General features: G+C 44.7%; 1 protein-coding gene across 1 annotated transcript in view; it reads right to left on the minus strand.

Moving 5' to 3' along the window:
• The window catches only part of PHLPP1 (PH domain and leucine rich repeat protein phosphatase 1), a 138,853-nt gene extending 117,176 nt beyond the window's left edge, over positions 1–21,677 (minus strand). Inside the window, exon 1 of the mRNA XM_051612782.1 lies at positions 20,213–21,677. Within this exon, the coding sequence (XP_051468742.1) occupies positions 20,213–21,626 (1,414 nt within the window). The 5' untranslated portion in view covers positions 21,627–21,677. The remainder of the gene's footprint in view (positions 1–20,212) is intronic.
• Positions 21,678–23,415: the final 1,738 nt, after the last annotated feature.

Below are 23,415 nucleotides of genomic sequence, written 5' to 3' on the forward strand. Positions count from 1 at the left end.
AAACTCCTTACTCAACACGCTTCAAAAATAAGATTTTTGAGATGTTTTAAAAACTATGTAACATCAGTATAATCTGGTTTTGCAGTCCCGATTATACAGAACCTTTTTAATAACAAAATGCAGATGCACAAGAGGACATAGTTAATAAACCGCTGCTCCTTGTTCAGCTATGAAAAGACATCCACAGGCAAAGGTAACACCTTATTTTAAGACTTCTTTGTAGCCTCCAAGTACTAATACTGTAAAAAGGAGATGATGAGAAGCACTGACTGCTGAACACTACACATCTAACTCCACAAAACACTTTTCATACTCGGTCTCTCACAGATATTAGGATGGAAGAACTTGCTTACAGACAGCAACCCTACAAGCAGCATGCCCTGGTGAACAGCATCAGGCCCACACAAACATATAAGATCAACTGCATCAAGCTCAACAACAGGCACCACTTCTAGACAACTCCAAAGCAAAGTCTTGTTACTCCAACTAGAGATAAGGAAGAAAACAAAACAAAACACATTCCTTGGTACAAAACTCTGGTATCATTCATTATTAATTATAAAGGTCCGCCAATCTTGGAAAAAAATACTGTATATTAGTCCACAGCAGGCAGGAAAAAAGAGACTATGCTAACCAAGCTCAGGATTGTTACATACACCGTCACAGTAAAACCCAAGCCAGCAACACCACATACATCCACTCAGACAAAGCAGGAAAGTAGGATCCCTCTTTCAGAAAGCTTGTCCACCCTCTTATATATTTCTGTGGACTGAAATAAATAATAAACAGTAACAAGGTGCTTCAAATCACAAATGACACACGTTTTACTTAACCACATACAGCAGTGTGACAAGCACAAGGTAACCTGTTCTCTTTTTAACCAATATCCAGAAGAATTGAGCTAAAAAAGCCCCACCTAAACCCAAGCCTTAGGAAAGCAGCTGCTTCAGGAAGTTTTCTAGAAGAAATGTAACAGAGCTCTGTCTTCAGTACAGAAATACCTTGAAAGGAAACAGATTTCATCTTCATTCAGCACAGACCAGGCCTTCGGCTCTCAAGGGTCAGCTTTCCCCTAAGCTGTGCAAACAGTGACAGACTCCCCAGAGCCTCCAAGAGCAGCAGCTCAGCGTAGCACACAAGAGCTCTTCAGAAACAATTAAAAAAATAAAACAATCAAGAACCCTTCCCAAGCTGCATTGTGGAAAAAAAAAGAAAAAAAAAAAAAGCATGAACTGTTCTTCCATTGAACTAAAAGTAATTTTTAACAGGTAATAAGGCAATCGAGATGGAAGAGCAGCCTGCACCACCTCTCCCCCCCAGGAAGTTCTCTATTTGCTCTCTTCATCCCCCCTTGTCTGCCCCTAAAAACCACTACAACAGCAATTCCCTTCCCTATGATCGCATTTTTTATTTCTGCAGTAGAAAGTACACACAGCCAAAAAGAGCTGTGGTAAAACGCCAAAAATCACCAATATTTAATCTCAGTAATCTAGATAATTGCCTCTGAGCTTGAAAGCAATGCTCTGAAGCCTGATTAAGGTTTAAAGTGTAAAAAAATTAGAATAACATCTTCAAACGGCAGTGTATACCTAGCCTGTTACGAAAGCTAAGGAAAAAAAAAAGCTTAAAAAAGTTTTTTAAAAAAACAAACGTATTTTCTTTGTTTTAATCAAGGACCTGAAGCAATTTCTGCCTTTCAAACCCCTCCTACCTCCTCTACTTTTTCTTCTAAATTTTACGTTTAGAATCCTTAAATTCCAAAATCTGAACTTATTTTTCAAGCAACTTCATCCTTCCTTCAGCTAATTAAGACTCTGAAAATGCACTCCAATGATTTCTTGCAACTAATCACACACTGGATTAGAAACTAACAGGAAGTTTTATTTTTAAAAAATAAAAAATATTTTCAGCCCCTGAAGTTTGAGATAATTTAGCCTAGCAACTTGATAATACAAACTACTGAAATTTCTAACATCAGTGCCACATCAAACATCTGTGTCAATACTCACAACCTGAACAGAGGTCAGATAAAATGGAAGAATGCTTTGGACAAGCACGTGGCAGCAAGACAGTGCCCAGCCAATTTGCTGGCAGGTTTGCTGGAGAGATAGGTGCCTGCTCTTGCTTGCAGCACTGCCCACCCGCACGCTGCAGGACACAAGCTGCTCCTCTAGTGCCTTCCCGTCCTGTCAGGGTCATAGCACAGCGAGGAGAGGTGCGAAAGGTAAGAAAAACCTCCACCTCGCAAGCGCTTGCTCCCCCAGCTTCCAAGACTGAACTCCCAACAGAAGGACCCAAGCCCAGGCGCTCCTGAATGCGCTACAGAAACCCCCAGCCAGGAGAAGGCCGGGGAGGGCTGATGGAACAGGCAGCTGCACTCAAACCCACAAAAGGACCGCCCCACGCAAAGACAGCTTGCAAAGGGCGAGTCATTCCAGTACTGGCATACTTCTGCTATACGTTTTCCCCCCTTTTTTTTGTTCAGTGAGGAAGCTGACTTTCTGCTAGTATTCCTGTGACTTGCAGGAATCCTTGTACCAGATGCAGAAAGACAGATCACACATACCGTTGGGTGAAAAGCTTCAGTACAGAATGAACTCTGCACTCCAGAACTCTTGGGACAGAGCATTTCAGGGCTTGTATTTGCAGCAAAGTTGAACAGCATGTACAGCCCAGAGAGACTATTGTCTCATCACACTCATGCTTTACCAAAGGTATCTTAGAACCTACCTTGCTTGTAACTGCCACTGCTCTATCAAACCATCATGCTTCCTCTTTCATAGGCAGCCATCAAAAAATGCTACCTTGTCACCTCATTTTTTCTACTATTCGGTTGCTCAAGAAGATAGCATTTCCTCCTTTTTATTTTCAGGAATGCTTACTACTAGAGATTAAATAACAAAATGAAAGGGAAGAGAAAAAAAAAAAGCAATTCACCATTTTCTCCCCCATAATTTGAGATGAGAACTATGGAAGAAATGTATGTGCTAAAACAACCTTGCTCACAATTTTCAGTGATATGGAAAGGATCCAGCACCACAAATTTTGCCATCTAGCCCAAAGCCTTCTTAAATAATTTATCATCTCAAAATACTTAAGCAAAAGTTAAACATAACTTTAAAAATACATTAAAAAAAATAAAAGCAGATGACATGTTGCACCCACTAGAGTTGCACGAGTAGTTTTTTTTCCCCCCACAAAAATACGTAGACCAGAAGAACACAGCACTCATTTATCAGTAAGATTACACTGTTAAGTTTCATTCCGTATGGACACACGAATCCTAGAAGCTAGAGTCCAATGTAAATCAGTGTCTTTTATACTCATTACAAAATGCAAACACTGAAGACCAGTGAATGAATATATGTTCAGTTTTCAAGGTTTGAAGTACAAAAACACTTTGCATAAATCAGAACACACCACAATCACAGTAGTTTTTAAACTCACAAGGAAACTGAAGAAAATTACGGAAACTTGCCAGATGACGGAACAGAATATAACCTCCACCTGCCTGTCCTGATTTGCACCAACTGCTACTCATTTGCACATTATGCTCTTGCAAAGGACAGGGCAATGGTGACATTAGAACAATGGCAGATAACCATTATCGCCGTAATAAAAATGTCTAAGAGTTGACTAAGTCAAACAGGACCAGAGGGAAATTCCAAAGCCTAATTTTATCCTCTAAAGTATCTAGATATATAGACATGTTTCCAGAAATATTTTCCATTCACATGATGGTTACAGCATTAATTACTATCTTATAACATTCTGCTGAACGTACACACGCTGACGAGTTTAATCCTACAAAGGCATATATTTCAACAGAGCAAATCCTACACCACATGTAGGAGACATGTAAGAAGTGGCTTTAATTAAAAAAAAAAAATTTTATGTGTAAAGCTCATCCACACAGTAAGCCTTTGACTGCTAGTTTACCTGTGTGATGGGACCCTAATACCAGATGACAAAGGCAGAGGAAACACCACAATCCTACGGAGACTGGCATTTGCAGGTGGTTGTACCTTGCACAAAGCATCTTGTGGCAAATGCAAAACTCACATAAACCAGAAGCTAAACAAGATGCCTTGGCATTACAGGAGAAAGGGAGACTCTTAAGTCTTCATCTCCTTGCAACTCTTACAGCTAGGAGGAGCAATAGTATAATTTCATGAACACCCCATTTTGTAACAGCAGTCATTAACTCACTATAGCATGCTATAATAATAAAAAAATAGAAGGGAAATAACACCTCCAGTGCAGCCCAGCTCTCTTTTTACTCACAATACAATTAAGACTTTAAAAGATAGTCACCTTCTCTTTAATATTTTGTATTCTAGAAGCAGAAACAAACTTTCATTTTCTCTATTTCTCCATTGTCCACTCAGCTCCAACATCAACCCATAATCTGCTCTCAGAAATGAGTGATGCCAACTCATTTCTTGGGCTGCCTGGCAACAGAAGTTTTATCTTGTAGGCCTTCCCTAAACTGACATGCTCCCCTCCTCCACCACTCAAGACGGTGTGGAATAGCTGATGCTATTTATCTTAATTTTTCCTAAAGACTTTAACAAGCTATTAAAAAATATCAGAAAACCAACCTTAAAATAAGAGTGTACTTTCAGACACTTTTTAGTCCTGTGATGAAATTGGGTTCACAAAAGAAGTTCAAGTAATGACCTTTTAAACTCAAGAGATTAAGAACTTATATATAATTTGACACATATAGGCAAGCAGAAGGTTTTTAATACAAATCTGCAAAAAGCAAAGCCATCACAGTACTTTTATATCTTAAAATAGTAAGCTGTTTTAAAAGGAAAGAGCTGCCACAGATATTCAGCACCATTACTTGTAATACAAAAGAGAAATAAAAACCTCATAGTTCTACAGAAAAAAATTAGCAATATAAAAAGGCTATCAAATGGCAGTAATTTTACACTCCTCGCTTCCTTGTTTTTGCTTCAGACATTTTGCATTACTTTCACACAGTTGCACATGTGGTAACATGCCATAAACCATACATAAATGTTCTTATTAGACTGCAATTCCAGAAACTAAGGCACCTTAAAAGAACTACTTCATTCACAACACACTTAATCTCAAGAGGAATTCAGACTCATCCCTCAAAACTGCAAGCTAGAGGACGGAAGGAGAAAAGGTCAAAAAGAGCCCAAATATTCCCTGTCAGAATATAAGAGCAGTGCTTTTCCTTATAGAAATTTCAAAGGAAAACAATGCAACTCAAAAGTCAGTTTTCATGAGAACTGGAAGCTGTAGAGCAACAATACAGTAGCAAAGAAAGTTTCATAGCAGGGGACTCAAGTCCTAGGCATGCCAGGATCCCAATACAGGTGGAATCTTATAAAGGTGATCACTTACCCTTAAGGTAATCTTAGTCTAAAACATTATTTCTAAGGATACATTGTCTTGCAAGTTTTTATACCCCAGCATAAAAACATGTCCTTCAGCAGATTCTATGAGTCAGAAACTCTTGAGTTCCCCACCTCTAATTCAGTTTCCAGATGGAATATGTTAGCTGTAGCTCACCCTACACATAAAAAGGTTTTCACCAATGGACTTTCCTGCTTATTCGATTACCAAATGGTGTATACCCACTGTTCTATCAAGCACTTCTCTTTCTATTTTGCAACAGAGGACCCAGACATGTAAGTTTAAAAGTGAACACCAATTCTGCAGGAGAGTCAGTAATATCTCAATTCTGTTCATTTTGGTGAAAATGTAACTTGTCGAATACTTGATACCTCACCCTAGTTAGCTGTGTCCTTCCCACAACACATCAGTTGTACCAGTAGAAAACCCACACTGAGAAGTCACTTTCCTTTCTCCTGTGCAATTTACATATGTCAATTCTGTTTATCACTGTGGTATCCAGTTATAAAGATTAGATACCACTGATTAGAGGACGTGGGAGAGTTCCTGGGAAGTGAAATGAATGCTTAAGTTTACAAAGCATTTTTTACTTCCCACTTACTCTGCCTTCTCAGTTTTGTTTCACCTTCTCATCTTCTCTATCTCTACCCTTCCCTCAAACCAAAGGAAAGCCACTGTTACCAGTTTCCCTCTCACCAGATGGCAAATACATTTCCTCATCCCCTCCTTGAGAGAGCATTAGTAACAGTATGTAAAAGGCAACAAATGAATTGGCTAGAGCATTAAAACTTGAGTAGAGAAAGAATTATTTAATTAGAACAAGTATAAGCAGCCAGCTACCACATGCCAGAGTAAAGTTTTCCTCATCAAACTCAGTACTTCAGAATATGTAAGATTACATGAGCTAACAAAAAAGTACTGCTCTATCCCTGTTCAGACAAATCCTAACATACCAAAGCATTCAGTTATCTTGGGGCTGTGGACTGTGAACTTCTCATGATTCTTTGCTCTTTCTCAAGAGCTGCCAAGTGTATAAACTGTTCCCATTATTTACTCACAGATTAACAGTTGGTAAATTGGTCCCAGGGAATCGCTGAAGAATTTTCCTTATAACCATTTCCCTTGCTTAAGAGAAAAAAAAAAAAAAAAAAAAAAAAAAAAAGCCAACCACACAACGCCTTCCACCCCCCAACCCTGAATGAATGTGAGAACTTCCTGCACTCAGAACAGCATGAATAGACCTGGCAAGTAGTCAGGGAGATAGTACAGGCCCATGAATGCTCTGAATTCAGCTTCTGTGCTGCCGCTAAATTAAAGGAATTCAGGAGCCGCACAAAGGCCTGGTTATTTAATTATATGATAAAATAAAAGGCTGAATCTATTAGACGGCGCAGGAAAGAAACCCGATTTCCCGAGCGCCCGTGCAGAACAAGCAGCCCCAGTGCCTGCCCAGCCCGCTCCCCTCCCCGCGGGGCTGAAGGCACCCGCGGCGGCGGGAGGCAAACCGGGCTCCTCCGGCCCCTCGGGCTCTTTACCTTTGCTCTGCATTCACCGGGAGGCTCGTGACACTTGCCGTGGAGCTACAGCTCTGCTTACCGCTGTACCTTCAACCCTGACTAGCTGCACTCACGTGTCGGCACTCAAATCCTCGTTTCTCTGCAACCGCCGCCAGCAAAAATTAAAGCACACACATTAAAATACGAGTAACGACAGATAGCAAACAGCGAGATGACAAACTCTCTACTTTTTTCACAATCGTGTGCTATCTTCGTTCCCTTTGTAACTGGCAAGGAAAGCATGCACTCAGCAATTTGCCTTACAGGTCACTGGGAAACAAAATCAAAGCAGCTTCCTCTTACTGAGAGCACTGCTGCTCACCAAACCTCTCCACAGCTTCACACACGGGCAAGAAAACGGACAGGGTGAGACCAGCACGCAGTGGGAAAGATTAAAGTAACCCACAGCACAGCATACTAATTTTTACAGTTCAGCTAGCCCTGCTTACAATTCAGGAACCCGGCCTGCTACACCTCTACAGACACCAACATCTCATCCTTGTGCCTTGCCACAAAGGTGACAGCCCTCCATCAACGCCAGACACAGGGAAACGCTCCTATTAGTGGTCATGCTGATGTGCCTTAAGGAGACTTATAACTAGCAACCACCATCCCTTTCACACACAAGAAGGGAAGAAAACAAATATTCACACTGAAAGTGATGCAGCCAGGCATGCCTGCACACAGACTCTACCACGGGGGTATTCACCTCCTAAAGATGAGTTACCAAAAGGACAACAGAAACTCCAGCGCAGAGAAGCAAATGCTCAAGAGAACCCAAAAAGAAAAAATGGGATATTTATGTTAAAATGACACAACCAGGTTTGTCTAATCTTTCATTAGGGAAACAAGGGTATTGCGCTATTCTCCTGCTACTGTGTATGAAAACACCAATATATTCAGATATTTCTGCTGTGAAAAGTTTAGTATCAAATTTATACCAACTCATTTGTTTTCATATGGACAGCATCTACATTAGGTATGAAGGTCAGTCATTAGCCTCTGACCATCTTTGAACAACTACACATTTTGCTGCAAAGCAGTATAGCCAGGTATACGGAAAGAGGCTCAAAGGATTTTCAAGGGAATACATGCCCTACATGTGTAGAAAAAATAGTGGATATGAGCAATAAACAGCTAAGCAAAAGTGAAACCTCAATGTAAAAATGACCAGTGCCACCAAAACCCCATAGAGTGCCAAGGCACAATGGCCAAAGGACATACTGAAGAAAGCTTCAAGTAACATCTCTGATTAAGGCTTGCCAACATGCACAGCATCCAAACAAACTTAAGTGACAATGCCACATCTGAAAAGACAACTAATCAATTATTTAAGTGCAATATGGTCAAGAACCTAACAGAATAAAGACAACATACAGGCATAAGAACAGCGCACACCTGTCAGAATTACAGGTGTTCTTGCATTTACCAGTGACAAGCATTGTAAATTGGTTTGGGTTGGAAGGCACCTCAAAAATCACCTAGTTCCAACCGCCATGCCATGGGCAGGGACACCTCCCACTAGAACAGGTTGCTCAAAGACACATCTAACCTGGCCTTGAACACTTCCAGGGAGGGGGCAGCCACAGCTTCCTTGGGCAGCCTATTCCAGTGTCTCACCACCCTCACAGTAAAGAATTTCTAATACCTAATTTATTAAATGTGCCTTCTTTCACCTTAAAATCATTCCACTTTGTCCTCTTTTAAAAAGTCCCTCCCCAGCTTTCCTGCAGCCCTTCAGGTACTTGGAATGCCAAAAGGTCTCTCTGGAGCCTTCTCTTCTCCAGGCTGAACAACCCCAACTCTCTCAGCCTGTCTTTGTAGCAGAGGTGCTCCAGGCCTCTCATCATCTTTGTGGCCCTCCTCTGGACTCGCTCCAACAGCTCCTTATGTCCTTAGGTTGGGTGCTCCAGAACTGTACACAGTCCTCCAGGTGGTGTCTCATGAGAGCAGAACAGAGGGGTACACATATGCAATCCTCTCCTGGGCATAAGTCTGTAGAATGAGTTTCCAGAACCTGCTTACTGGGAATCCATCCTTTTTAAGGGCTGCAAGAGGAGATTACACTTTCCCTGTAGCATATTCCTTAGCAGTGCCTTCTTTCACATTTCAGCAAGGTTTGTTTGGGGGTTTTTTGTGTGTTGTTTTGTGTGTGTGTGTGTTTTTGTTTTTTAACTTCACCAGTTGGATCAAGCCTAGCTTAGCTGGTGACAGCAAGCAAGAAAACAGCGCCAAATGATGAATCTCCTCCACGTTTGCTGTACACATTCTCAAAAAGAATAAGCCTTCTGGATGTGCCACATGTAATACCACTGTTTACAAGCCATTCTAAAGTTGAAATTCAGTACATCTAATTTTAGGTTCAAGGGCTGTAACAGCATGAACTCTTGTACTGTCTGCTGTAATTCTTACTATGCAAGATTAGCCATTTTTCTTTCTTTCATAAGCACTTTACAAATTCTTCTTACAGACAAGCACTTTTAGAACATTATACAGGCCACAACCTTTGCCTTGTAAAATCCAACATTTGCAAGAGATGCACTGCTGAGTGTAGAACATACATGAGACATGGGATTTTTTTTAATAATTAAAAAAAAAACACAACAACAACAAAAAACCCACCACTTCTCACATGCTTTTCCTGTAATACCAAGGTACAATACAACTTAAATTCCTTTGAGGCTCTGGTCTTTTTAGTTCTCTGGACTACATCATTGCCTAACCCTACGTTGTTAAACTACACAGACAGGGGAATTTGTTGTAGCTACGTGTTGTGGCTGTCTGGGGAGAATTTTGCTTATTTATTTTTGCAGCCCTGGGTTAGCCATGCTAGATTGAATGCTTTTCTCCGTAAGCAACATAGTGGTACTATTTCTTACATAACCTTACAGATATGAGGAAGAGAAACACAAAGAGCCATACTGATAAATGGGCATTGAAGAGAAAACCCCTAAAAATATTTAAGAAGAGGACTAAAACATTACAAAATGGGTGAGCTGGCAAATGGAGTCAGGAATGCCCAAAAACTTCCTACAAAAAAAAAAGTAGAACAAAAAAAAAAAGGCAAAAAAAAAGAGAAAACAAAAAGATAATAGACTGGGGGAAAAAAATCAACCGTGTATTCTAGCCTAAAAGTATCTACATTTGACTTATGCTGAGTCTCAAGATAGTGCTCTTCAGAACTCAGGTGGCAACTTACAGTGTAAGTAACAGCAGTTATTTGCCAGGAACCCAAAATACACTTTCCATTAATGTAAAACTGAAGCAGTAAGAAGTGCTGAAACTACTTACACTCCAGTGGAGCACTATACAAAGGAGCACAGCCCACCCAGTGTTGCAAATTAAATAGAATATACACCCCAGGCTCTAGTAGTGCATTTTCTCCAGAGCAACACTTAGTCTGACACTGACAGAAGGGGTATGACATAGTCCACTGTAGGATACAAAGCCTTTTAATGTTTGTGTTACCATATCTAATGATACTGATCAACATATTTTTGTTCTAGTTTTCAATTATGAAGGAAAAAGCTGGAAGCTGCAAAATAAACTAGGATCTTTATCACATGGATTAAGAAAAGAAACATTCAGAAACATTTTTCTTGCAAGAGACACTTCCAAGATGGAATCTGCAAAGCAAAATAAAGTGAAATAAATTAATGCACTCTTCTTGTATTAGCAGGAATTAAAGTCATAGTTTTACCAAGAAGATTAAAGAGACAAACCAAGCAGTTCTCAGTGCTATAGTCTAATCTTAAGGGGAATTAATGTACTTACACAGATGATACCATTGTTCTGACGTTATGAAATGGAAACACTTTCTGTATTTAAGAGTCTGAAATGTATCACATTAATCTTCCATTTATTCACATGGCATACACGGGCTACAGATTCTATTTTGGTTAATACAGATAAGGGACATGATTTTCATGCCACAAAAAAAAAGATAAGACATGTCCTCAGCCACTTCACAGAGCTTGGACACTTCACAGTTCATACTCCCATTTTCACCAGTCCTTTCTTTTATTAGCTAGAATACCCAAGAGGGAGTAAAAAAAAAAAAAAAAAAGAAAGAAAGAAAAAAAAAAGAAAGCTGACCACTTGCCCTGAAAGGATATAAACTCAAGCCTATATTTTAACCATTACAATTTTAACCCACAACAACACAATATGAGCTCCACACTTTTACCAAGACAGTACATTAAAAACCCTCAACTCTAGGACTGAACAAGTTTTCAACAAGCTCCTGCTGGTATTTCTGAAATGTTAAATTGCATCTCTCACATATATGCGATTAACTTCACATAGAGAAATATCCCATTTGCAGCCTGCAACCTATCTTGCCTTCATGGTTGGAGCCACATAATACTGGTACCAGAGGACACCAAGAGGAACTCCTACCCTGTTAACTGCAGTATATTATACATGCCAGCCTTCTTCCAGGTGTTCCACCACTTCATTTTTAACAGGGTTTGTCATTAACTTTTTTATTCCAAGAGGCAAGCTTCAGAGCATGAAAGCAAATGCAGAAAGCCAATAGACATACCATATTAGGTTGCCTCTTAATGCTAATAGACTGTCATCTCCTAGAGGTCAGTTTGTCTGTCCCACCAAGTAACAAACAGTGGAAAGAAAAACGCATTCCTCCATCACTTACAAATAGAGTTAATACTCATAAAATAACTGGTGATAACAAGTCTCTGGTATATCTGACCAGTCATCTTGTGAGCAAGCAGACTGCATATATAGTTAGATTTGCTGCTAGCAGGACTCATCACAAACCAAATGCTACTACTTACTATCTGCTTTAAAAAAAAATATTAGACAGGATCAGATAGGAAGCAATGGCAAATGTTTGATTAAGAACAACAAAATTTTATTGTATGCAATTCTGATCAGAAAACTCACTGCCTGCTTAGAAACTTACTAGCTTCAAGGTACCTTTAAAACTGATGAGAGCTGCTTAGACAAAGACCATCTATGGCTTATATAAAAATAAAATAGCTGCTAATAAGACCTCTATGCTTTTCTGTATCATTTATTTTAAAGTAATTAATAGGCTGAACTAGGCATAGTTATTGTTTAAAGAAGCATGCAGCTTTTTCAAAGGAAAGAGGTTGGCATTATCCTCATCAAATGAAGGTGCCTGAATCACAGGTTTTGTTCTACCCTTAATGCTGCTATCTAAAATTCTCTCCTCATCAGAGCACACATTCAGAAGAGGAGTGGCCTGCTACTTATCTTAATTACAGGTCTCACTATCTCTTTCTCTTTGGACACAAAGATTCATAAATGGAACAAACAGGAAGAGAAACTGCATTCAGATTACAGAATGAGGTTTATGTAAATCGCACCTACAGCCCAGGGTCCTGAACTTCAAAGGCATTCCAGCTCGTTACCCTTTGGACCAAGGCCCACTGTTTTGTCTTTATTTAAATAAGCTGGCATGGCACTTGGAGTGCTTGCAGATGAGAGGAACCGGTTCACGCAGCTATTACAGGGTTTTGAGAATTATGAATACAATTCAGAACCTAGTGAAGATTCCCATGGCCACTGGACAAGACCAGGGACAATTAATACCCTGCGAAGGGCCAGGTTTCCCTCTGGCCCACAAAAAAATGTGGAGTTAAACTTTAAAAATCTTTTCCATTTACACAATTTCATTTTCCTTCTACACCAAGAATTAAGCCAGAAAAAATGGGAGAGAAAAGCCCCCTGAAAGTCAGTATACTTTACATCAATATGTAAATAGTTATTCTTAGCTGTCAAATCAAAGAACACAGTTAGTTGGGCAATGAGTATTTTCAGCAACCCTCCAAATAAGTCAAAGCCAGCTGGAAGAAATTTTACTTCCCCATCAACAGAAAAAGCTTCAAAGAATAGCATGCTATGTTGTGAAATTAAATGATTTTTCACTCCAGGAGATCTTTGTTCCTGATTTAACAGTTGTCATTTTAAAATGCAATATTCTTCAAAGAACAGTTTTTGCCCTCTAAATAAAGGAGGGAGTGGGCACAAAAAACTCCCAAGAGACGCTGCAACATTCCCATTCTTCCACATATTTTAACCACAACCACAGGAGGAGAAAGACTCAGACATGAGACCCAAATGGTGAGGACCAGCTAGTTAGCTGAACAGGTAAGCAGGAGGAATCCCAATTGTGGCAACTGGCCTAGACAATTCGGACTGTCCACTTAGGTAACTGAAATTATTTTATGTGACAGTGGCAGTGGGTATGGAGGAGGTGACCATAGCTGTGATAACAGGCCTCCAAACGGCAATTAGTGCCACTGCTTTTTTTAAAAAAGCAAATACCAAAGTGGGTGCACCAGCACGGACACCCCAGAAAATTGGTTTTACTATTAATTTTCCCTACCCAAAATCCTGAACAGAATTTCAGCAGGACACAATATTGTTATTCATTTACAACCTACATACATCCCTCTGTGCTGTGCAGACAGCTGCTGCATTCCAACAGGCAAGTGATGTCTATTCTTTGCATGGAACATTTTGTTGTATATGCTATATGATAAAAAGTAAACTGTCATTCAAATGTACCATAAATTAAAAGGGTTAAGTTTAAAGTTCTCCAATATGTAAGATAGCTCCAGTATTTAACAGCAATCAGTGGAAAAACTGTCAATTAGAATTTGCCACACGTTATTTTTTGGAAAATTGTATCTATGTGAAGATAGCATGCTGGACAAATGTCAGGTTAATTTGAAAAAATTACAGCAAATACAAGATATTTTGTAGAGAAAAATGTAAAAAATATTCCCTCCATAAAGGTAATGCTGTCACTATTTCAACTGTCCAGAAAAGCTATTTGAAGGACAAAAGTTACACAAAAATAAAACAAGGCACTTTTGAGTGAAGCAGGAACCTGAAAATCTAGAATTTTCACAGAAACTTTCTGAAATCACATTTGTAGAGCTCAACTACCTCAAATCTATAGACAACTCTCACTCCACGCACTTGGAATTTTAACTGAAGTTTCCGGTCTTACAGATTATTATCACAAGAGGCTATTGATTATTTTTAAATGATGACATTGTCTTCCTATAAACTTCAGTATCTTGTGAAGAGCTCAGTGTTTCAGAATTCCTGTCTTAGGTCCAAATCTAGAAGAAGTTAAGACACATTCATTTTTCAGCGAGTTTAAAACTTGTTAGCTGTTTACAAAGGTCAGCTGCATTTCTCTTAAACATCTTTTACTTGAATCAGTTTCCCTACGTCAATTGCAGCTGACTCCAAACATCAAAGTGTATTTCATTGGAATCCATGCCAAAAAAGAGATCTTACCAGAACAGCCACAAAGTTCAATGCCACATTCAGTTCTCTGGGTCAAAAAATAAAATTATTACAGGGCTATTTAAGACATAAGGCTTCACAGAGTGCAAATCCTCATTTGAGCAAAAGTTCTAAAATAGAGCAATAAAACCGAGTCAAGGGAAGCTGAAAACAAGTACACTCACAGATTTATCTGATCTAAAATGCCAGTGTGCCACATTGAACATGCAATGAAATAATGAAATACTGAAGTCAAAGTGTCTTCGCTTTTGCTGTCCAATGCAAACAGAAAGTCAGTCTTCAGCTTTTTTTTGCTAAATCAAGGCACTAAGTGCTTAAACTGTTCATTCAAACTTACCATCCCTTACAGCTGTAACCATTTGTGGTACAGGTTCCCTCCAAATTAAATAGCAAGTGTAACAAGTGGCAATCCAGGGTTTCTATCTCTAAGCTTCTATTTTATGGAATTCTGTATGCATATGTTTTTCCAACTGACCTTCTCAATATTGGTCTTTTATACTCGTGTATTTTCCAGAGGATCATTTGGATAACAACAAAATCTATCTTTATGTTGTTTTATAAAAACACAAAGTAGTACTTTTTGGTATTTAAGAAGCACATACCAGTTGCTAACAGTGTCTCAAATGAATGGTTCTTTTTCTACACGATAAAGTAGTATCTTCCCAAGAACCACATAGTGCTTTAGATGCACAGCAGTCTGTCAGTGTCCTAACAGAACAGATGGATGCTTTAATTGCATATGGGCTTTTAGGTATACCAGCAATTTCATCATCAAGAGGATGCTTATGCACAGTTTTAAAAATAAAAATTAAAAAAAAAAAAATGAAATAGATGGAGAAATATGGAACAAGGGATAGTATCAATATTCATAAAGAGAAAAAAAAAAGATAATGATTTATTCCATGTTGCAGCAGTGAGGAAATTCAGCTCCTACATGGACAACCACTTTAGGTACTACATATTTAGTATAAATAGCAACTCTTATGTACATCACACTGAAATCTCGGTGTTGGTACTTCACACATACTTAAATTATGGATGCTAGCCAGGAGTAAGAGAGAATTTAAAAGCTGCAAAACCCACTGTACTTAACAGCTGTCACATACCAAAGCTCAGCTGTGGTCCCACCAGCATTCCAGCCCTATCTGCAGGGCCCCTCCTGCAAAGGAGGGGAGGCCACCGGGCCTTGGAGCCTCAAACCCCCTTACCTTAGAGACACCATTCCAATTGCAAGGAGATAAGCAAGCAGCTGTGCACATGGACAGGTGGAACCAGCCAACGGCACCTCAGATGTTTGAAATGTTCCTGCTGAACAGGACTAGAAAATTCACTACTTTGGTCCCACCAAGGAGCAAACTGCATTTAAACACACTGTGAAATTGAAATGAGATCGTTTCCCAAAGTGGCAAGTTTTAGGTATTACTTCTCTTTGCAGAAAATGCCAACACATTAATTATTACAAGGTGAAAGGACGTATATCCAAGTCACCTTAGGAAGGAAAAAAACAATCATGACATCCCTGGGCAGAGGTCGTTTATCTTTTGGATTACAGACAAGTTCACAGAGACCTCTGCTTTGCAATCACATCTGTAAAAAAAACACATCCATTCACATTTATGTGAATTAATTTATTTCATGTTAAAGATGATACTGGATTTCAGAACTAAGTCAGTGTTCCAAAGGCAGAAGCTCTTGAAGGCACAGCTGCTCTCCTACCCTCACAATGAAGAAGCAGGTCTGTCTTTGCACTTTTTCCTGCCTTAGACAGCAATTAATCACCTTAAATTGAGTTTACTAATGTACTGAATAGCTGAACTAAATTATTCACCAAGTAGTACAACAAGCAGATAGTGATTCAACACACATCACATTCCACAAAGCTCAGCATGCAAGGCCTATGGTGTTTTCATGCAAGAGTAAACATCTCCATCCATGTTTCTGGAAGTCTTATAGGGACCCCAAATAGCAAGGGCATAGAAAAAAAAAAAAAATCATCGATTTTTGGATCACTGCCACTGATCCTGACACTACATCTCCTCACTCATCTTCATACTGGACAGATCATTTCTTGTAATGAAATTTAAGAAAAAGCTGGATTCATTTCTCCTCACAGCTTTCTACAGTCACATGAGCAATAAGCATCTCTTTCCAAATACTATCTGAAAGCCAGTTGCAAAATTAACATCCCTAATTACATCTGGCATTTCTTAGTATTCTGCCTATAGGCAATCATCTAATGAAAAGCGATATACTTAATGACACCACAAGGTGCAGAAGCCCTGTGTCACATCAAAGAGAAGAGAATTTAATGGTGGCCAGGTGCCAGCATCACAAATAACATCATCTTTCCGTACTATAGCAAAAAAGCCTCTAACACCCATTGTACTGAACCAGTCTTCAAGACCAAGATCAGGTTACTCATGCTCCTTGCCATGCAGATGCTCATGAACACAGCACTGAATATGATTTCACATGTATTTTTCATCTGAAGTCTCACAACTAACAAGTAGTTAAAGCAGTTTTTAAGTTATGAGATCAGTGTATTAGTCTATTTTTCCTTCTACCTGCAAATTACAGAGAAGTCAAGGCCAATGGGACAACTGATGTTTTACAAAAATTATTTTTACAGAGCAATAAGGAATATTATAACTTGTTTGTGAGAAGACTTCTGGATCACAGCCACTCTTATGGTTTTAGGAACAGTTTAGTAAGTCTGACCTAATCGGTCTCCCAGCGACAATATCATGACTGTAATTGCACTATGGATCCTTATACAGTTCCATAACTCAGTAATGAAATATCTCAGCAGAAAGCTATTTAACCATATCCTTTAAAATAGAGATTAAGTATTTCAAACTTCGAGAAGGGTATCTTTTGTTCAGATAGATTTCAACTGACAGAAAAGTTGACACGCATGACCAGTCGCTAATGCCCAATTCTGTTCAAACCTATGTTACAGAGAGTAGGATCAGACCCTTAAAGCTGTAAGGGATTTTGCTTTAGCAACAGTGTTATCTGTTTAATGCTCAGAGTCAAGAAACTGAAGAAATCAAGCACGCTCACAGACCAAGTAAGAAAAGGAGAGAAGATTATAAAATAAAGATGCAATAACTATACTTTGAAACAAACCAAGGAAATGTACAGAAAGCAGTTTTACCTTCCTAGTACGACATTTTGGTTTTGGGGGCTTTTAAATTTGGAGTTTTGCATTAAAAGAACAGATAGTTTGTTTACAGAATTTATGCTGACTGCTGATTATTACAAAAGCTGTTTTGTCACAGTAAAAAAATCCTGATTCTCTGCAGTTGTCCTAACAATTTTTTTTTAAATATTTGTTTTCCAGATTCCAGAACTAGAGAAATTACTGACCTGCAGTGAGCACGAAAACTATTTGCTATATCATCTTATTTGGAATTTGTAATGTTAAGTTTCAGTATAGTAATCTTCCAGTCTTAAAATATCTCTCCCCAGAAATAAAAAAGCCCAAAAGTCTCCACTGTGCTCTGTCACCCCACTCCAAAGGGATTAGGTGAAAGAATTCTTTTGAGAAGCAATGCAGTAAATCCAGCCTAGGTTTATGCTGTTTTGCATCAGTACAAGACCAGGATCACCAAATCGTACTGAGACAGCTTGCAGGAAATTACAGGGATAGAGATGCTAGTGGTTCTGTATCCATTGGGACAAGCCACGCTGCTTAAACCAATGAAGTCCCAGGCAAACAGGAAATCACTGTTTTAAAGCTTTCCTTAGGGTATGGTCCTGGAGGATCATTTATATAAAGATACCTCTCCTAAGCAAAACACCCTAACTTCGGGGCCAGAAACCACTCCCCTTTCCAGTTAAATGTGATGTGTATTCCTTTTACCTTACATCTTTGGTGGGGAAGTGGGGGAGGATATAAAATAAGGAAGCAGAGATAACCTGCTAAGACAGTTACACAAAATCAGAATTATTACCTGTCAGTAATATTTTCTTAGTCGTTTTTGGCTGGTCTAGTACATTATATGCTGCAATCATTCTTCTACAAGCACCTGATCACAGGTGTTTGAGATGTTCATCAGAGATCCCCTCAAAGAGATAAGGATTTCAAAAAACACTGCACTTTTGAAGTACAGAGGCATACTTTTTAGCACATGAACTTGCATAAGCAATCTGCATTAATTTAATCCTACCTATGCTTATAGAAATACATTTCTATTTAGTAGCTTTGTACAAAGAAGTAAAAAAATGTACAAGGTACGTTAGCAACCAAGTCGAGACACTGAAATAAAACAGTTGGAACATCCACATTAAACACACAGAATGAATAATTTAATGCATAGAAGCTACCTGCCATCAGGCGTAACTATAAGACTTGGCTACATTTTCTGATTATTTTTTCCTTAGAATACATCCTGATAGGAAAGGAGGCACATGGTTTTACCATTTTAAAATAAAAGAAGCAGCATCCCTTCCAGCATCCCTTCTGACTTCCACCCTCAACACAGAGAAACACACGAACCACCATCATCATCTGAAAAAAGATATTTTAGCTCCTTTCCAACTCCAACATATCTAACCTACTTCTGTCAATCCCTTGAACAAATACTACTGTCTGCACTTGTTATGTCGGGGTCATTATACAACCAAGAAATCTGAAGAAAAGCTGAACTGACCACTCACCACCACTCCCACATTCTCTTCTGAATACAGCAGGGCCCTTATCTAGCATTCCCACCCCACCATTACCGCCTCTATTTGACATTCAGCGGAAATCACTCGAGAAGAGTCTCTGTATTTTTCAGAGCTAAAGCACTGAATTCTCACGGTTCAGTGAAGGATCGCTCTGCTCAGCCAAGTCGGCAAGGGGATGGATGGCATTTGCTACTCTGCTAGCATGACCTTATCTTTGGATACCACATTTACCTATTTCAAAGGAAGACTCACTAGGTATTTGAACACTCACTTGGCCATATAAATCTGTCCATCTCTCCGAGAAGACAGTCGAAACCCAAAGATTCTAAGATTACAGTAAATATTTTATGCATACCAATTAATCTGACACACGAGGTATTTTTAAACCTCTCTAAAACTGCGGAAGGTTGCACAATTACAACGTGGAAGCTAACTTTTTCACCCAATTATCCCCAAACACTCTCCCCGTAAGTTGTAACAACAAAGTTGCATTCAAAAGCTTCTGCCTTTTCATTATAAAGGCTTCGACCACCCTGCTGTCAAAGGTTACGTCCTGTGCTGGCATGCTTTCCTCCCTTACTGCCTCAGTGAAGTCCACTACGCTTAGCCAACGGGAAAGCCAAGTACAGGATGCTGTTTGCAGCCACGCACTGCTCCTCAGCGCAGGAATCTGCGCGCCCCGCACAGATGCAACCTATTTCAGGAGCAAAACTGCGCCGAGCCTTCCCCTTCCGAGCCAGCCCGCCTTGCCCTCGGCTCCCCTCAGCAGGCGGTCCCGGAGCACGGAGCAGCCACCGACAGCGGGAGCGCCCTGCCGGCGCTCCCACCCGCCTTCCCTCCCCAGCAGCGGCACCGATGCGCTCCTCCTCATCGGGGAAAGGTTAAGGCTGGTTTAACCTCCAGCGCCCAGCGCCGCTGCTGGAAACGCAAAACAAACAGATGAGCGACCTCCATTCCCCACGCGGGGAGGGGAGGGGAGGCTTGCCCCGCCGCAGCGTCAGCTCCGGGGCAGCCCGGGAGCCTCCCAGCCCCGCTAACACCCCGGCTTCCCCCGGCAGCCAGCTCGGGGCAGCCCTGCCCGCCGCGGCCGGGGACTTCTCCGCACGGCCCCTCCCCGCCGACCACCTCCGCCGGCGAGGAACGGCGACAGCCCCGGGGTCAGCCCCGGCGGCGGGGCAGCCCCCGCCCGTCCTCCCCTCACCCCGCCGCCCCCACCGGCTGGGGCGGCGCGGGCTGGGACCCCCTGCCCGCCACCCCCTCCCCGCGGCCGCTGCCCCGCTCACCGGCGTAGAAGCGAATGAGGCAGCCGGTCTCCGAGTCCATGCCCTCCTCCTGCACCCGCCACAGGTCCCGGAAGCCCAGCTGGGAGAGGTAGTCGTTCTGGATCTGCAGCGGCTTCTCGTGGGCCTCCAGCCGCCGGCTGGTCTCCCCGTGGAGCTGCACGTAGAGGGCGGGCGGCCCCGGCGGCGAGGCCCCCGCCGGCAGCTCCCGCCCGCCGGCCGCGCCCGCCGGCTCCCCCCCTGCCCGCCCCGGGGACAGCTCCCCCGGGCAAGGGTGGGCCCGGCCCGGCCCCGCACCTGCTTCTAGCCCGTCGGGGGGCACCGGCTCCACCTCCAGCTCTTCCGAGGAGGACGAGCCGCCGCCGCCGCCGCTGCTGTAGGGGTCCAGCCGGTCAGAGACGCTTTCGGCGCTGGGGCTGAAGCTCTCGCTGTCGGAGCCGGCCGGCCCCAGCTCCCCCAGCAGGGAGGGGCAGGAGAGCGGCGGCCCCGCCAGGTACAGTTCTGCCGGCGGCGCCCCGGGGCTGAAGTCGGAGGGTGCCGGGCTCGGCCGGCCGCCGGCCAAGTCACCCTCCTCGGCGCTGCCGCCCAGCGGCAGGAGCCCGGGCCGCGCTGCTTCCCCGCCGTCTCCGCCGGCCAGTCCGCTCCGCGTCCCCCGCCGCTTCCTCAGCCTCTCCTCCTCCTCCTCCTGCTCCGGCCGCGGTCCCTCCGCCCCAGGCTCGGGCGGTGTCTCGGCGGCGGGGGCCGCCGGCGGCTCGGGCGGGGGCTGCGGCGGCGGCGCGGCCGCCTTGCCCAGCACCCGTACCACGCTGCTGCCGCCCCGGTGGCCGAGCTGCTGCAGCCGGGAGGCCACCTCGGCCGCCGTCGTCTCCAGGGTGCAGAGCACCGGGCGCAGGTAGCAGTTCATGTGCCGCTCGTAGACATGGACGCAGCCCCGCTGCAGGTCCCGCCGCACCCAGTCCCGCTCCGGGGGCTGCAGGGGCTGCAGCTGCCGGGGCGGCTTCAGCAGCAGCGCTTTCCTGTCCAGGCTGCGGGTGCCCAGCGGAGCGGCGGGGGCAGCGGCGGCGGCGGGCGAGGAGGCGGCGGCCGAGAGGTTCCTCTTCAGCCTCCCCCGCCGCAGAAGCAGGGAGCTGGCGCTGCCGGCCCCGCCGGGGGCCGCCGGAGTCCCGCCGGCCGCCAGGGCCGCAGGGGGAGCCAAGCCGCCGGCTCCCCCTCGCCTCCGCCGCGGGCCGCCGGCTCCTTTACCGTCCAGCCGCCCGGCGCCGCCGCCCGACGGCTCCACGCCGCCCTCCGCGCCGCGCCTTGCCGGGCTCCTCCTGCCCGGGGAGCCGCTCTCCGTCTCCCCCCGCCCGCCGTCCGCCGCCGGGGCTGCTTCTCTGGCTCGCTGCTGCCGCTGCTGCTGCTGCTGCGCGGGCTCCATGGCCGGCGGGGCCGGAGCTGCCGCCGTTGCCGCTGCCCTGCCGAGAGGGCCGCTGGGCCGCCCGGGGCGGCGCGGGGCGGGGGGCGGGAGCGGAGCGCGGCGCCGCGTGCCGGTGCGGGGGGGTGGGGGGCTCAGGTCGCAGGCGCGGGGCGCATGCCGCCGGTGCCCTCGCGCCCGGCTCAGCCCCGCGCCCGCGCCGCCAGCGCCATTAGGGCAGGCAGCGCGCGAGGGAGCCGCCCGCCGCGCGCCCCGCGCCTCATGAATATTAAGCAGCCCCCGCCCGGGCGCGCGGAGCCGGGGAGGCTGGCGAGGGTGACGCCACCGCTCGCGCGGCGGGGCGGGGCCTCGCCAATAAACACAGCGTGACTGGGGCGGGACGGGGGGGGGGAAGTAGGGGGCGGGGGTACGCGCGGGGGCTGCTGGGAAGTGTAGTCTGGCGCGGCGCCGCGCCCGCCCGCCGCCTACAGGCCCCGGCAGCCCCCGCGCGGCGCCCCCCCCGCGTTCCCGCCGCGCCGGGCGGCCCGGCCCGCGGCGGGGGCGGCGGGTTCATCCTCTCCCAGGGGCTCCCTCGGCCCGGCCGCCCCTTCTCCGGCTCCCTCGGGCTCGGGGGAGTCGCCGCTGCCTGTCCCAGAGACCCGCCCTGCCCCGCGCTGGGGGCGGCCGGCCGAGCGCGCGGCGACGCAACGGCCGCGGGGGTGCGGGGCGGGGGGGGGGGCTGTGCTGCGGGCCGCGCCTGCCCGCGCCGTGCCTGCCTCGCCGCCCCGCCTCCGCCTCCGCCGGGGGCTGCCCGCCCGCTGTGCGCCCCGCCCCGGGGGCTCAGCCCGCCGGCCGTGCGGGAGCCTGGAACGTGCTGGAAGTGCCGGCGCTTGGCCTGGCCGCCCCTGGCGGGGCAGAGCCCGGCACCCCGGTAAAACCGTCCCAGGACTTTGTGCCCTTTGCCAGAAGGCCCTGCCGAAGCAGCGGATGGAGGGAGGCGGTAGAGCCGGCAGTGTGCGTGTGGCGAGACCCGCCTGCGGTCAGTCCCCGCTGTGCTGCGCCTGGTGAGGAAGGCAGGCCGGCGCTGCGCGGCGTTGCGGAGCGGTGCTGCGGGGTCAGCGAGCCTGCCCGCTCTTTCCGAGCTGACGTCTTCTCCCCGGTGAGCTGTCTCAGCGCAGAACCCAAGCACCGAGCCTTGGCCATCTCCTCTTCCTCCGAGGAGGAAGATGGTTTCTTCAGATCCAAGATGGAGAGAAGAAGGGAGATGTGTGCGGGGAATACATCTGTACGTGCAAGAGAAAGCTGCTTTCTGAGTAGCAGGCTCACGGAGAAAGTTTCAGTGCTGTTACTCTGTCCCTGCGTTTCAGGGACTAAAATTAGTGAAAATACTTCTGTCTCGAAAATTGTTTAGAAACAGCTATTAAAGAGCAACACTCCACACACAGGCCTCCACCCCCCACCCGCGATGTGACTGTAGATGAATTGCTGAAAAGGAAAACAACAATCAGATAAATTCAATTAGCAGTGTGCAAGCGTGAGTTTTCATAATGTAAGGACACCATACTACGGTATTTATACAGAGAAATCTCATGTTCCTGGGGATGTTTTAGCTGAGTAATGTCCGCTGGATAGGACTGTAACTGGCAGAGATCTTTTAAGACATTTTGTAAAATCATAGTGGAACATCTTGCCAGGTATTAATCCAAAATACTATAGACTGCAATAAAATGGAAGTTTTGGGCAATTAACCAGTTACATCAATGTTAGGGAAGATAAATCACTGCTGCAAACCTCTAAATAAACTCTTACTGAA

This window comes from Apus apus, chromosome 2 (assembly GCF_020740795.1).
Source record: "Apus apus isolate bApuApu2 chromosome 2, bApuApu2.pri.cur, whole genome shotgun sequence".
NCBI classification, from domain to species: domain Eukaryota; kingdom Metazoa; phylum Chordata; class Aves; order Apodiformes; family Apodidae; genus Apus; species Apus apus.